Raw genomic sequence first — 15,969 nt, 5'->3', positions numbered from 1 at the left:
AAAAAGAAAGGAGCAAGTTAAATCAAGATTAAAATTAATTTATATTAGTGGATGTGGACATTATTGAAATATTATATAGCAAAAATATCCAAAGAAAAATAATACAGAACGTGAGTCTCAACTATATCTCATGGATGAAACATTTCCAGGGAAAGACAAATTTGCAAGCAAATAAATCAATGCTACAGGTTTTCTGCAGATAAAACGCTCCAGTATCATTTATCAAGTTAATTTAGTTCAATACATTTATACATAAACTATGCATTCTCCCAGTGAGGAGAGAATGGCAATCTAATACAGATCGAGAGGCGGAGTTTCCTCGTAGCGATTCTTCCTCTCGCCACTGTTAAACTGGCGTTTTCGTTCTTCCTCCATCAAGTGAATGCGCCGTAACCTCTTTACTTTAAACACGCATTCGTACATGTCTTCAAGTATTAACCTGCATTTCTCCTTGCCCCTATGATATCCATATGCCTCCATACAGTCCATAAACTGCACCTCGTATGGTGCACAATCCTTATTGCACTGAAGATTACGTACATGGAGAAAAAGATCTGTGGGTGGACCCTTGAACATAGGTGCGCCCCATTTCATCCAAACAATATTATCGTGATCTAGCATGATATACCTGAAAAGCACAGCATTTAAAAATTGTAGTGTATATGAATATTTTCTGTGGTAATCGTGATAAGCCCAAAACACTTCCAAAATGACTTAAGTAGCACACACATGTTGGTTATATACTTCACCAAAATAATTATAAAACATTAGACATGTTTAGAAAACATATAAGTATATGAAAACCAACCTAGATAAAGTTCCATGCTCTTTCATAAGATTGTGAAAGTGCTCTCAATTAAACTTAAATTTAGTGGCGATTTAATTAACAATTCAAATAACAAAATTTCTCAAAATAAAATTATCAAATGTATAATTTCTAGTTTTTATAATCCAATATTTCGTTCTATTTTGTAAATAACAAAAATAATTTTGTCCATGTTAACAAGTATGTAAGTTAATCACCGATTAATTGGAGTTCGATCAAAACCAGTTTAAAAATGCAAGCAAGAATTTCTTGGTGGAATTGTAAATAATTGAAAGAAAGCCAATGGTAAAGAGTCATATCATTCCATTGTTAAATGTAAATTCATTGCAATGAAACTAATTGGGAGCAATCTACTCGTAAAAACATAGATATCGAAGAAAATTTTTACATGAAAAAGTATAACTAACAAGAAAAATTACATTCACATAAAAATGTAATTTATTACTCTTTGCAAAAACGAAAGGAACGCTATTACGTACCAATGAAAGATAATGCCCCGATTTTTATAATTGTTTATACTCTCGATTATTCAGAAAAATGATCCTGACGCATAGAAAATAACCTTGCGCCTGTGTTTACGTAATCGTCAGTCGACGTTGGTGTTGATGTTAAGTTAGGTTAGGTTGAATTCGCCTTTGCGATAGCGGAAGAATCAAAATTGTCATCACAGACGCACGAATAAAAATTATTCAAGATTATATTTTAATAAAAATGTCATTTTTTAAGAATATTTTATACGTCTTACGCCATTTATTTTTTTATTTCTTTAAATGATTTTCAACGTAAACATGATTGTTTGCAAGTTCATAAGATTAACTATTAATTAATAACAAAACAATATAAATGCTATAGTGAATGTAGAAGTTATAAATGTATTGCTTACAAAAAAGAAATAATTTAAAAAATTGATAGTTTTAAGGGAGAATGTAAAGTGATTCTTTTTTGTTTTGGAAAAAGTGAATTATATACATAGAAGATAACTATATTAATATATTATTAACTATTTGTAATATATTAATATATTAATAATTCTTGTATTTACATTAAAATCTCTCAGTACATTTTCTTCATATTGTATAAACACCTCATGTTTTGTTATCTTGTACGCTAAATCCATTAATAAAAATTTTGATTATTTATAACAAGAAGTCACTGATTTTGTCTCTCATGTTCTTTAAGGCTATTCTTCGTTGAACGGCGGACAACAACGGCGATGGTAAGGTACATAAAATTTCTGAATTTTGAAATATCCGTGTACAGCTATAACAGAGATGCTTCAAAACATCTTCCGCAGTTACTTGTCCCTGTCTATTATTCTTACAACTACACTCGGCATTTTTGTTACAGCGTTCTTCATTGTTGTCTGAATCTAAATCAAGGCAATTTAATTTTCCGTTCTGTTTGTTACTAGGAGAATCTGCAACAACGCATTTTGAAGACATCAGTTTGGAAATCTCAATCGCCCTCATCGCAGTTACCTGACTACCAGAGGGATTTGTTCTTACAAAATCACAAAGCACGCAATTATCTTCCATATTTTGTTGTACGTCGCATTTCGGGCTTATTTTATCGGCTGTACGAAATATAGTGGACACTGTGCCAGAGAACTGAGACTCCAGTCCCAGGGTAAAATTACGCGCTAACGCCTGTATGGAAGTTGCCGGTTTACCAGAGGATTCTATTGATTTTGCTGAATTTATCTTATGGTACTCCGAATAGTATATCAGTTCCTGCTGCATGAAATCTCTCATTGGTTTCAGTATCGTGATGTCGGCGTACCGAGCGTCGCAGAAGTTCGCCCGCACGGAAAGTTGCGCGCCTCGTCCCAAGCACACATCCCCGAGCACTTTTGTGGCGACATCCACGGAAGAATCGGCCAAAAATATCTTATTGCAATTGAGTTTTCGAGCCGCCGACAAGAGCAGCCTTCGACGTAACTGACTGAGAAAATCCGTTCTCGAGGTATCGTCGGCTAAACTAGCCAACATTACACGTAGCCGATCGTCACTCTCGTTATTATTTATTTCTTGATCTATTGGTTTTACGTCCAAAGTGGCCTCCTCTTCGTTTAAAACTTGGCTCATTGACACAGCATACCCATTGAATCCAGAGGCCTTTGTTTCTCTGGCAATTTTCTGTCGTAGCATGTCCCTCTCCTTACTCATTTTGCCTACAGTGCAATCTGTTGATATTAAATTTCCCAAGATTGATTTTTTCTTTCAACTAACTTTCTTGCATTATTCGTCTTTCCTCTTTTTCCTTTATAGTTAAAGAAAAAAGGAGGAAATATAAACAGTGCAAAAAATTCACAACTAAGAAGAACAGATTTCAATCTCAAAATTTTATATGATGAAAAATTGTTAACTTATGAGATTTATATCATCTATGTAAAAGAACAGATTTATACCATTTATGTAAAAAAAACATTTCAATCTCAAAATTTTATATGATGAAAAATTGTTAACTTATGAGATTTATACCATCTATGTACAAAACTACTGTCTTGAAGATGAGTTTTTTGTGAGTGGATTCGCTCATCCCAGCTTTAATGAGGTGTAAGAGCACGGTGGAATTTAATTCCCCAGTGTGATCAACTAGTATCAGATCACCTGGGCGAATAATCTTAGATTTGCCAAGTGCAGCTCTAAACTTGTGGTTTGTGACATTTAGAAAGCAACTCTTGCAATAACCGCTTTGACCAACCAGCAAAATGTCGGCATTTTCACATTTGCATTTTCTACATAGCGTTGTATCTCTATTGGAAACAAATATTATCATTAATATAATTATACAATATACATCTTATTAAATTCTTATATAATAAGCATTCATGACAATTTTACATTATTTTTTATATTAAATTATTAAATTAACTATACATTATCAATTCTTTAAAATAATTTTATTATAGTTTTTTTTCTCAATTAGCTGCAATTCTACTTACGTCAGTAAATTTTTTTCTTTGTTTTTAGGTATTTCACCGTCATTATCATCGAACGTGCAATCGTTTATCGAACACATCGAATCTCTCTTTTTGCAACTTAAACTGTATAATTTACATTTACCCTTTACAAGCAGATGTTACACAAGTTAATAACAATTAATCACAAACTAAGTATTTCTAAATTTTGCTAAAACATACTCACCAAAACTCGCATAACGCGCAGAACTAATTTGAGGTTAGGTACACGCAGCGTGTAAATGATCACGTGGTTCACGGTGATTGTTAATTATCTCGGTTCGTTGAACTTTATGAATTACTGATAATTTTAACATATTAATCTTCAAATTGAATGAAACGGTAAAATTATAAATTTATACTCAAGTTTCTCTAAATTCTGATATATGTTTAACTATGTTTTTTGTTAATTCCTTGCACCTTGTTAGATTTAGGTTGTTTTACTTAGATAGATATTATTAGATAGATAATTTATAGATAATATATTATTAATTATTTCTGATCAAATATTGATGTAGATAAAGTCATCAAAGTACAATAGAAATATATTAATTTATTGTCTACGAAAATACAATAGAGAGTATAAAAATATATTGTTTTACTAATTGTGTAAGTGTCTAAATTATGTAAATATGATTTTCATACATATATACATATATGTACACATATATTTATATATACACGATACAATGTATAATATAAATTCAATAGAATTCATATAATAAGTTTACAAAATTTAATTCTATGATTATTATTATAATATCAAATCAGTGAGGTAACAAGTTTTTATAATAGCATATCATATCATTTGATAGAATTTATAATAACTAATTAAAAAATTATGTTGCGTCAAAATAGGTATAATTATAATTAATATAAATTCAAAAGTTGTTTATATAAAACAAGTTAAAAATTATGCTATACATCATTTAAATTAATTTTCATCTTTCAAAAATTTAGCTGCTAAATTACAATTTTAATTGTGAAGGCAAGATTGACCGTATTCTAAATTATGCTACGTTACAGACGAATCTTCTGTCCTGTGGTTCTTGCCAGCCACCAAACGTCTTTTCAATTTCTTGCGCTACAGCAATCGTCAAATGATCACAACCTGGATTTGCGACAATCTACAAATAAACAAAATTAAAATTAAATTTAAATTCTCTGTACACATATTATTTTTTAGCATTTTCTCTACATATGTTAGATCACAAGACTTCTGAATTAATTTTCATTGCTATATACAAATATTAAAAAATGTTTAATACTATTTCTAGAAAATATTTGTATGATTGTTTATTAAAAAAAAAATGTATATAAATGTATGTTAAAATTAGTTTCAGTACTTCTGATTTTTCAAGGAAAAGAAATTCACAGAATAAAATTTTTGAATTGTGTGTACAGATTGTTAATAATTGTATTGATAAAAAAGAAAATTTAGCCGTTATTGTGGCAAATTTTTTCTTTACTTTTGATTATATGACTTTGTTTTTCAGCTTGCATATAAACGAAGCTATTCATTAATTTATGCAGTTTTAACAAAGTATAAGGAGTGTTTTTTTACCTGAAGTCCAATTGGCATTTGGTTTTTGTCAAACCCAAGTGGACATTGTGTGACCGGAAATCCTAGTACGTTGAAGATCATCATGTATGTAAAATTATTTATGTTATATAAACACTCTTGAGGATAATACGCCGATGAGATAAAAGAAGGACAAATTAATACACCGTCATCGCCCAGCAGCTTCTAAATGTCAATGAATACATAATTATTAATCAAGAGACACAATAGTGGCTTGTGCCAAGTGAACGCGCAGCCTGAGCCGACCGTGGTATACATTACACAAATATTTTAATATATTATATAATCAAAGTTTAAAAAATGCGATATATATGAATTTTACCTCAAATTGTTGTCGCAATCGCATTCTTATTTCCATCATTTCCTTATGACTAGAGTCTGGAAATCTTTTAGCTACGTTTCTGAGTATCCCATAAGCAATAGCGGGGAAAGAGTGCGGCGACATGTAAAAAAAATATTTCAGCGTTTCCGTAAGCACCTTTTTCGATTTCTGAAATTTTTTAAATAAAATATGTATTTCGTGATACAATTAAATTAATAAATTTTATTTAACTATACCTTAGGATCATCCGAGCAATTAAACATTGAATGTATATCTTTGATCTTAAGAAGAATGATAAAGCTCATTTCAAAAGATCTTTTCATATCTTCCAAATTTGCCTGCAAAAAATCGAAAGTATTATAATTTTATATCAATATACCTACAGTAATATATTTGTTCTCTTTTATTTAATTAAATTTTAATTCTTTAAATAATATTAGATGAGAAGGAGGAAAAATACCACAACCATATATTTTATTTCTTTGTATAGTATAATAATCAACGGCGTAATAAGAGAAATGAGATTCTGGAGTGGTATTTTTTCTCCTTCTCATCTAATATTATTTAAAGAATTAAAATTTAATTAAATAAAAGAGAACAAATATATTACTGTAGGTATATTGATATAAAATTATAATGTAATCTTCTTTCTAATGAATCAAAGTAATTTGTAAAAAAACTTCTGACATACTCGTTCCACTTTGATGCCCATTGCATTGAGGTGTTGCATTAGTTTGTAAATTGCATTTTTTACGTCACTTGTCATGGAACTTGGAAGTGGGCCATAATTGTCCATGTAGAAAAATCTTATGTTCTTTAGACATACCTATGTGAATAAGCAACTTCAATTTACAAGATCGAACCTTTTATATTTTGATTATTGCATATGTGTGCGTGCATGTACTTTATCTCTGTTATATTTACTTAAAATTGTTTTGAGAAACCTACAGAAGCATAATAAATTTTACAAATTCTAACCTTGTTGTTAATGATAATCTTGGCTTCATCTGATTGCGACATCACCGATAATAAGAGAGGCAGATCTGTGGCATATCTGACCATTAAACCAATTGCGAAAAATAAAGGCCAATTTTTATCAGTTGCGTCAGGTTTGTGACCTTCTACTGATATCCAGTCTACAATTTTTTTTCTATTATATTATATTCAATTATTTTATCCATTAATTAACTATAGTTAATATTTTGTAAATAAATGTACAAGTTCAAAATTTTCATCAATTTATCGTTTCTTTGTGTTCTTATTAATTTCTTTTATTAATTATTCTTATTGATTTGATGAAAACTTACATGGTGTGGGTTTATGACCAAAAACTCCGCAAAACAGTGCGGGGAGTCTTGCCGATCCAGCGATGTCTGAAACTAAACTGAGAATCGAAGCACCAGCGCCAAGAAGAGCAGCCTGATTAAATACAACAAAATTTATATCATAAAATTTTATCACATATTATTTAAAAAAAAATTTTTTAATTTTTGCAGATTCTTTATGAAGAAATCTGCGCGTCCATGCGCTTCATAAAAGAAGAAAATTGACGAACCTCACCACCGGAAGAGCCACCGGGGGATCTCCGTGTATCGTAAGGATTTTTGGTGGAGCCGGTCACTTTGTTGAATGTGTGCCACCACATGCACAATTCTGGAGTGTTGCTGACAAGAAGAGGAATTCCGCCAGCTTCGCGGATTCTCGCTACAACGTCGGCGTCCTTTGTCGCCCTCGAAGGAACATCTTTTACCCCCACAGAATGACTCATCCCTAGACAGGTAATTTTTATTTTAATCTTCCACTACAAAGTAAATCACATAAAAGTTATAAAGATATAACATTTTTAGATGATGCACTTTTATTAAGGGGATGCTGAACTGCCTCTTAAACTTGATCGGGGTCGATAATGTAAAGTCATTCGTGCACATCATTAATGAGATTTCGTATATATTTCTTTTATAGATTTGCAAATTCTTTTCCAGAATTAAAGTATACTTATTAATATCAATCTGTGAATTGGATTTTATATCGAGAACCAAAAAAATTTTTTTTATATTACTCTAGTTATCGATTTCTTCCTAATCCGCACTCACACATACATACGAGATTTTCATAGACAGAAATCTATTATATTGAAGCTCATTTTTAAAAGCACAGAATTGTTCTTTCTTGTAATGCAATGTGCGAGGCATACTTGCACTTTTGTACGTACAATATCTAAAACTTTTATACACAGCAAATGTTTTCACGGAGTCGACTACCGGAGTCGATTACAAAACTGTAATTTTTTAATTTTTGTGTGTTTTTATATAAACTTGTGTACACCGCACTCCGTTATTGTCTATATTTTAATTCTGAGAATGATCTTTAATTCTGTGTAATCAATGAAAAGATTTTTGATTAAAACAAAAATCGCGTTTAATCGGTAAAACCCATCTCCAGCATCCCCTTAATCATTTGCAGAAATTATACAAGATACGATATCTCCGAGATAATTTTTGACTTAAGTTTAGACTTAGATCTCTGCAGTTTCTTGTAATTCTCAATTTTATTAGAATATGTCAACATATATGCCACTTTGAATGTGTATAGTATAATTAGTACATGAAATGATAAGTGATGTCTAACGATGTCTACTACAATAACATACTACTTCTGAGGAAAATTCTTAGCGAGTTCTAAGAAAAACTCTTCTGTCGTGAGTTTATTGACGGGAGAAAAATTTCGTTAAATTATGCGAATTACTGGAACGTAGTAATATATGTAAATGATGAGTTCAAAGTTACTTAACAAAGAAAAAGGGAGGGAGACATTAACATACAAAGAGAGCTAGCGACCTTGACACTTTGCGCAGCTTGAAAATTTATGAGCAATTTGATGCTAATAAGGACAAAAATAAATACCGGAAGTATGTATTTGATGATCATTTTTATCGTCCGATAAGCACAAGATAAATTAATATTCAAAAAATTTCTTTAATGTAAATGAAAATGAAAATCTTAAGCGAGATAAATATGAATTTTAACTTAAATTTATCTTCAAAAAGTGTAGTACTAATCTTCTGATAACATCCAATTTAGTTGAACACTCGAGAATTGGCACGAGTAATTAACGAAAATGTGAATTAATAGTTTTGATCACGAATGTCAAGCACAAAATCTACGAAATCTTATTTCACATATGTTGATTATAAAATTTTATAGTTAATATTTTAGTTAAACAAAATTGCCACAATGTATTGATTTATATTTTTGCCAAAACATGTATGTACACACTTGTGACTTGTGACTTGTGAAAGGGAAATATGTGACTCACCTTGAACTGCAATACTTTCTTTAATCGTGACAGGTAGGCCGAGCAACGGTTTCTCGTTTGCTATTTTTGCTTCGTCTACAGTCATTGACTGAAGGATACTGTCAATTTCACGTGCCTCTTGAATTGCTGTATCAAAACGATCTTCTACGATAGCATTGATAGATGGATTCACCTCCTTGCATCGCTTCACATACGCGATAATCACTTCCTCGGAGCTGATCTACCAAAATTAAGGAATATAACATTGAATGACTTGGTTTGATTTGATTTTTCTTAGATGATTTCTCAATGCATATTCTACATAAAATTGTCAATAATGTTGTTTTATAAAAACAAGATCTCTTTGATATTTGATTGACAGAGTGACGTGGACTTACTTCTCTCTTACGGATTTTCTGCGCGATTTCTGTCGCCGACAGCAGCAAGATTTGATCCTTGATTGGCGGGCATAGCCGTCTCTTCTTCAAACCTCGCAGTTTGAAGAATGGACCGAGCAAACAACGGAGAACAAATAAGCCATACTTTACTATTATCTTTATCAACATCGCTTGAGCCTTCTGTATGGAACGATATAAGTGTTCTGTCAATTTCTTGTTAGCGTATTGTTAAGCAAAATGGAAATTGAAGTGGTTTTGTGTAGTTTTTCTTAAGTGATAACTTTTGTCGTTTAAATCTTTATTACGTTTCTCTCTCTGAAGATTTTAAATTTTTGTTTCGCACTTTTGAAAATAATCACGTTGGTGCGCGATCCATGCAACTTAAAGATTTTGGATGCCCTAGTAAGTTAAAAATTTTAATTTTTGGATTACAAAATATTGCTACATGCATTGTATATTAGATCTGTTCGCGTTGCTTGTACTTTTTGGATTCAACATCTTTGTTTTTTCTTTCTTCAATGCTCGAATATATGTTTATTTTGTAAGATTTAAGCGTAATAATTTTTCTACAACGCGGAAATTTTTAACAACGCGAACAAATGAATCATTAAACTCACCCAAATTAAGAAAGAACGAAGATCACTGTAGATGATATTTAATGATGACAACTCCATAATGTTCTATCACATCATTGCAATTTATCTTAATTGATTGTTTCTCATTAATCCACTAATTGTCAAAGCACGTTGCATTAATTACAGGAGATATACAATTAAAATTACAAAATTTATATATTTAATTTAATACTGCTTAAAGAATCGAGATTAACAGAGGAATTATCTTTAAAAAAATGTTTCAATAATTGAAGAATTGTCTCAGTAAAGATTAACGTATATTTAACTGAAACATTAATTGATTGACATTAAATTTAATGAGATAAGTGTTCTTTCAGAGAAACTTGCACTACGATAATCAAGTGGAAAAAAAAGTAAGATTGAGATAATAAAAGTATTATAATCACATTTTAACAATAATATAATGTATGTAATTGACATAGATTTTGATACGAGAAGTAAATGTCTTTAAACCAATTTTTCCAATCATGAGAAACAAACAATCGCTGTATATATATATATACACAAAACATCGTCGTTAAATATAAATGTCTCATCATTTGTTCGTAGAACTTTTCTAGAAGCATATGTAATGAAAGAAAACATGTGATGTGACATGTATTGCTTAATTTAACGTCAACGTGAAATACCGCGATATACCGTCATTGAGAGAAACTGTTCATTACACAGAGCCGATTTTACGATTTTAGTTTCACAAAGAATGCAGTTACTCTGTCGCTTATGTTAATCCTACGAATGTTCAACGCAATCTTTGTAGACACTTCCCCGAGGTTCCAGGTATTCGTATTCCATATATGGTTCACTATTAAAATGGCAATAAAGTGCAAGACAAGAATTTTAAGAGATTGCCATGTGTCAATGCAATAAAGCCTTCGGCACACGATACGATTTTTTATGCTAGATCGCATACGAGGCGTCTTACTACGTATCCTCATTGGCTTATGATTGGTGACATAATCATCCGAGCCAGTCAGGACACGTATTAAGATGCCTCGTATACGATCTAGCATGAAAAATCGTATCGTGTGCCGAAGGCTTTAAAAACGAATCGTGAATACCGGTTATCCTAAACTGGATTTAAAGGTTCACATTTTTTACTGAACTTTATCGACAAGTAATTTATGTTTATATTTATTTTACTGTAAATATCATTTTTGAAGATATTATTGAACAAGATACAATAATTGACATTTTTTGCTAGTTAATTCGCTGATGGAAACTAACTTAATTTGAATTAATTATATTATGATTGCTGCTTATTAACATATGAGAAAAATATGATGGTTACAACAAACTTTAGATTTACGACACGATTTATTGGAAATTATGTTACAGAATATCGATTGCGAGCTTATTTTTATGCTAGTAGTACATTAGTAAAATAATTAATAATTGCTAATATGCGCGCGCGCGCGTGTGTGTGTGTGTGTGTGTTTAGAGGAGAAGAGAAAGTGTGAGTAACAAAGAAAATTTTAATTGTACAATATTCTCAAATTTAGAAACCTTTATTAATTTTGTAAATTGACTTCATTTTGTTATCTTTTTCTGGTAATATATATACCTTTTTTAAAAGAATTTAAGAGATTTAAAATAGAGATGGGAATTATATATTTTATATTATATAATTTTTTTTATTTGATAATAAAAGAATGTGTTTTCATTAGAATTAATTAAAATTGAATAATACACTGGCTCAAAAAAAGCGGGAAAAAAATTTTGACCGAATTTTTAGGCAATCTTCAAAGTAACGTAACTTTGTGAAAAATTATCTAAATTAGATGAATTTTTTTTTTAATTAAAGGGCAAAGACTTTATTTTAAGAATCCCTAGGCGAAAGTTTGATTTGTTAAGTGTAACCCTTTTATATCGCATAAAAATCAAACGTCTTTTTTTTAATTGAAAAAAGTAAAAGTGTTATCATTTTTCACAAGTTTTTCGTTAAAATCTTGCTAATATTAATCCAGATTCTTAAAGCTCATTCTTTTCTAAGCGATTAAAAAAAAACATGTCGATACGTTTTTTGATTATACACGAGTTTGAAATTTGCACTACATTTTAGGATATTTTAGCAAATAAATACAGTATTTTGTGGATACCATGAAACGCTATCAATATGATATTGCACATTAATTTTATTCGTGTTTAACTCAATCATACTGCCGTCATCAGAGTGACCCAATGTGCATCACGTGGAGATTGATGATTGGATTTTGCACATAATGTGGCTTTGAAATCCATCGATGGAAATTTGCACTTACTAATTTGCGGATATGGATCACTCTGATAACGGCAGTATGATTGAGTTAAACATGAATAAAATCAATATGCAATATCATATTTTTTGGATACCAATGGTTTCATGGTATCCAAAAAACACTGTATTTATTCGCTAAAATGCAGTGCAAATTTCAAACTCGTGTATAATCAACAAAAACCATCGTATCGACATATTTTTAAAAAATTGTTTAAAAAAGAATGAGCTTTAAAAATCTAGATTAATATTAGCAAGATTTTAACGAGAAATTTGTGAGAAATGATAACAAACTTTTATTTTTTTTAATTAAAAAGAACATGTTTGGTTTTTATGCAATATAAAAAGGTTCACACTTAACAAATCAAACTTTTGCCTAGAGATTCTTAAAGTAGAGTCTTTGCTCTTTAATTTAAAAAAATGTTTATATAATTTTGATGATTTATCACAAGATTACACACGCACACACATATCGTCACTTTGAAGATTGCCTGAAAATTCGGTCAAAATTTTTGTCCATTTTTTTGCGCCAGTGTAGATACTATATATCGTGTGTTAAAGTAATCGTTTTACATATCATTATGTAATAATTCACAGTTAAATACATTATTGCATTGCTCATTATATTTAGAAATATCAAACTATTAAACAGTAATAGTAAAATTTAATAGAAATATAATTCAGAAAGATTGCGTGTTGACGTAATTTAATACTATTTACGTCAAATTAGAATTAACCTTATTTACTTTAATTCTCATAATAATAACATTTTTTAAATAAATGTATATAATATGCCATATAAAATTATATAATAGTGATATAAATTATAATGTATTTTAAATTGTAATCTAGAAAGTCTATTTTTTATTTAAGAACTTAAGAAAGTTAAATTTGAAATAAAATAAAATCAATTTAAATAATCAATAATAAAAACTTGTTAAAATCAAAACATTTAAAACAATCGAAATAAGGAGTTATTTTCAGTGTATCATTACATATTAAAATTATGTCTTATTATAGCAGATTGTAGATTAACGCGTTACTCAAGATGATCTAATAATAAAGCAAAACATCTTAATTTTTTCTTTGTTTATTGTAAGTTATATAAGCACGTATATCCAACTAATTTACATGCTTTTTATCTTTATTGTTTTTAAATTAAATTTAATTTTGAAATAAAATTAAAGTATTATAATTTTATATACAACAATTTCATAGAACATTTTTATATTTTCAATTTTTATATTTTCTCTGAATCCATGCTAGATATAAACATCTATAAAATGTGTACCTCACTGAATATAAATTAGTAAATATAAATAAAAAATTGATATTATAATTCAATTATCTCATCTGATATTAAATTGTTATATTTTATGAATTTTCAGACAAGCGTATTGGATTATTACGTACCACGAAAAACAATTTTGAAATGCAAGATCCAAACCGAGCGAGTAATATCCAACTACGTCCGTCACAGTCTATGACTATTTATGACTGATACGTCTGAAAGGAAGCAACTGGCATCACACGGGTTTGAAGAAGCAATAAGTGGGGCGAGCAAAGTGTTGAAGTGCGTGTCGACGGCAATTTTCTTTTTATCATTTTCGACGCGTGTTTCTTACAAATTTGGACATTGTGAATATTCGTTGTTCATTAAGCTTCTGTGATGACAGTCATGTGTAATTTTTTTGAAGATTATAATATTTGAATATTTACGTCATAATTTTTTTCTAAAATTGATAATTTTAATAATTATAATATTTAAAGAATATTTATGTAAAAAATTGATGTATATCCAACATCTTACTCATTGTCAGTACTTCATCCATGCTTTAAACAACTGATATCTTGAAAGCTTAAATATTACAAAAGCAGACTTTGCTTTCTGCGGACATGATATGTGTTTCCGTCGACTTAACAATTGAGATACCGTAATATTTAGAGAAGAGAAATTTTGTATGAAATGAAAAGTAGCACATGAATTCAAAATGCTCGAAAATCAACGATAACAAAAAAAGAAGAAACTGATCCAAAAACATTTTTTTTAATACGACTTTATGTGTGTGTGTGTGTATACACACACGTGTAGTAATAGCAAAAATAAAAAAATAATTTTTAAAAATAAAAAAGGACCAAAGAATAAAGGGATGGAAATTCATAAATTAAATGTATTTAATTTATTTTATAAACTTTTTTGTACAATTACATATGTAAATATCTTAAAGAATTAAAAATATTAATTAGCATCATTTTTAAATAAAATTTACAGAATAAGGTTTAACATCTCAGATAGAATTATTTTGCAGATCTATGCAAAAATTTTGTTTATACTTGTAAATTTTATTAGCCAGTTCAATTTTTATCTATAATTCTTATCTATAAATGTTTTTGTACACACAAGAAAAAAACAAATCTTATAGTAATAATAGAAGAACCGAACAGAAATTACTAATAAATTAGTAACGTTTTTTGAGTATTATAAATTCTTAACAATTAATGTCGCGCGAAAACGAAAGTAATTTAATATAAAATAATTATAGAGAGGAATTAATTTTTTCTCATAATCAAGTATATGTAATCAAGTATATTATATGTAATTTATACTATTTTATACGGTAAGAAGAAATAAATAAACGAATATAATCGGAACGATATTTATTACAGAAAGATTACAAGATTATATTCAGGACTATAAACATTTTAGACGCGGCTCGTGCGTCATGATTTAGGACGCGGAGGTTTTCCGTTCAATCGTGAAAAATATTATTTACATTGCACATATATCACTAGCGTTACTATCAGACGAGCGGACAGTTGGTCGCTGAGAACTCTCCGCGAAAGGCCGTTCCGAAAGAAGAGAAATACAACCTCATCTCAACACGATCGTCTTCCTCGATGCATAAAAAAGCGATTCTCGAGGGAGATTTCTGCAGCATAAAAATGGTCCCTCCACCGACACGATCGAGTTATCACTTATTGGTCACAACTCGATTGATCAGATTATTAGGACCTCAAATCAGCCTCTACAAATCTCGCATTAAATTTTCAACCCTGCGATTAATCTTAATAGATTAAAATTACTTAGTGCACATAATTTTTAGCGTTGAAAGAGCCGAAGATGAGGAACAATGTCGCAGATAGGCATCTTTTTTTCTCGAACCAAGAATTTGAGAAAATCTCCAAAAATTTATTTTATTTATACCTAATAAAACTCTATAAAAGTTAAAGAATTTGTGAATACTTAAAAATCAATCCTCATTAGTTCAGCTCTTCCAGTGCTGAGTTTTTCGATCTTTTGCTAATCTCCCGTAATATTTTAGGGATAATTTCGAAATGTCGTTCTCACAGATAATTTGTCGCACGACCGTGTCGGACAGTCGCGTTTGAGGCACTCACGCCGCGGAAAGTTAAAAAAATTCAAAAAGAAAGGGGAAAAGGGACGCAAGTGTTCTTTGATGGGGGGGGGGGGGGGATCATTACTAAGGTAAGCATCTAAACATCACGAATAGATAGCAGTTGCGAGTTTTTCTAAGATTCTTAACAAAACAAGAAACTTGGTGGTACTGCAACTATTGAAGTTTGAAAATCCACTGGGTTCTAAAAAACAAGGGAAAAAAAAGAAGAAAAAAAAAAGAAATTGCAGGTTGGCATCGAGACATCGCTAATATTCGTACAAATATGTATAAGGCTAAAAATAGC

The 15,969-nt window shown here is 30.0% G+C and overlaps 3 protein-coding genes and 2 long non-coding RNA genes across 8 annotated transcripts; 2 read left to right on the top strand and 3 right to left on the bottom strand.

Annotated features, from left to right (window-relative positions):
- Positions 1-189: 189 nt before the first annotated feature.
- LOC105831080 (NADH dehydrogenase [ubiquinone] iron-sulfur protein 5) lies at positions 190-1,450 on the bottom strand. The gene is made up of 2 exons (XM_012670955.3): positions 1,306-1,450; positions 190-628 (listed from the first exon to the last, which is right to left on the bottom strand). Exon 2 carries the CDS (start codon positions 619-621, stop codon positions 292-294), a length of 330 nt encoding a protein of 109 aa, XP_012526409.2. The 5' UTR covers positions 622-628; positions 1,306-1,450; the 3' UTR covers positions 190-291.
- A 375-nt stretch (positions 1,451-1,825) lies between these two features.
- On the bottom strand, positions 1,826-4,401 carry LOC105831083 (cytoplasmic tRNA 2-thiolation protein 2). 3 transcript variants are annotated; one of them, XM_012670959.3, is made up of 4 exons: positions 3,973-4,401; positions 3,771-3,892; positions 3,307-3,581; positions 1,826-2,996 (listed from the first exon to the last, which is right to left on the bottom strand). In XM_012670959.3, exons 1-4 carry the CDS (start codon positions 3,982-3,984, stop codon positions 1,963-1,965), a joined length of 1,443 nt encoding a protein of 480 aa, XP_012526413.2. In that variant the 5' UTR covers positions 3,985-4,401; the 3' UTR covers positions 1,826-1,962. The 3 variants fall into 3 exon arrangements, with proteins under 3 accessions (XP_012526413.2, XP_012526412.2, XP_012526415.2); XM_012670958.3 differs by having other exon boundaries at positions 1,826-3,008; positions 3,973-4,399; XM_012670961.3 differs by having other exon boundaries at positions 1,826-3,008; positions 3,771-3,872; positions 3,973-4,064.
- Positions 4,001-5,695, top strand: LOC118648903. Its single transcript, XR_004965491.1, has 2 exons — positions 4,001-4,127; positions 5,282-5,695. It is a non-coding gene; the product is annotated as an uncharacterized LOC118648903 (long non-coding RNA).
- LOC105831082 (fatty-acid amide hydrolase 2-A) lies at positions 4,672-13,757 on the bottom strand. Of its 2 annotated transcripts, none has more exons than XM_012670956.3 (11): positions 13,681-13,757; positions 9,382-9,561; positions 9,005-9,224; positions 7,245-7,459; positions 6,997-7,108; positions 6,668-6,825; positions 6,381-6,515; positions 5,926-6,027; positions 5,690-5,857; positions 5,350-5,532; positions 4,672-4,912 (listed from the first exon to the last, which is right to left on the bottom strand). In XM_012670956.3, exons 2-11 carry the CDS (start codon positions 9,547-9,549, stop codon positions 4,796-4,798), a joined length of 1,578 nt encoding a protein of 525 aa, XP_012526410.1. In that variant the 5' UTR covers positions 9,550-9,561; positions 13,681-13,757; the 3' UTR covers positions 4,672-4,795. The 2 variants fall into 2 exon arrangements, with proteins under 2 accessions (XP_012526410.1, XP_012526411.1); XM_012670957.3 differs by lacking the exon at positions 13,681-13,757 and adding an exon at positions 9,999-10,818 and having other exon boundaries at positions 9,382-9,780.
- LOC114254902 lies at positions 7,329-14,294 on the top strand. The gene is made up of 2 exons (XR_003626217.2): positions 7,329-7,467; positions 13,656-14,294. It is a non-coding gene; the product is annotated as an uncharacterized LOC114254902 (long non-coding RNA).
- Positions 14,295-15,969: the final 1,675 nt, after the last annotated feature.

This window comes from Monomorium pharaonis, chromosome 1 (assembly GCF_013373865.1).
Source record: "Monomorium pharaonis isolate MP-MQ-018 chromosome 1, ASM1337386v2, whole genome shotgun sequence".
Lineage (NCBI taxonomy): Eukaryota > Metazoa > Arthropoda > Insecta > Hymenoptera > Formicidae > Monomorium > Monomorium pharaonis.
This window is presented reverse-complemented; position numbering and strand designations above follow the sequence as displayed.

Excerpts from the sequence above, each read along its gene's own strand:
- LOC105831080 (XM_012670955.3), bottom strand. The coding sequence starts at position 621 with ATGCTAGATCACGATAATATTGTTTGGATGAAATGGGGCGCACCTATG.
- LOC105831083 (XM_012670958.3), bottom strand. Across the intron at positions 3,582-3,770 it reads AAAGAAAAAAATTTACTGAC|AGATACAACGCTATGTAGAA; the intron begins GTAAGTAGAATT and ends TGTTTCCAATAG. Across the intron at positions 3,009-3,306 it reads AGTAGTTTTGTACATAGATG|ATTGCACTGTAGGCAAAATG; the intron begins GTATAAATCTCA and ends TAATATCAACAG.
- LOC105831082 (XM_012670956.3), bottom strand. The coding sequence starts at position 9,549 with ATGTTGATAAAGATAATAGTAAAGTATGGCTTATTTGTTCTCCGTTGT. Across the intron at positions 9,225-9,381 it reads AGAAAATCCGTAAGAGAGAA|ATCAGCTCCGAGGAAGTGAT; the intron begins GTAAGTCCACGT and ends TAATTTTGGTAG. Across the intron at positions 5,858-5,925 it reads ATTGCTCGGATGATCCTAAG|AAATCGAAAAAGGTGCTTAC; the intron begins GTATAGTTAAAT and ends AAAAAATTTCAG.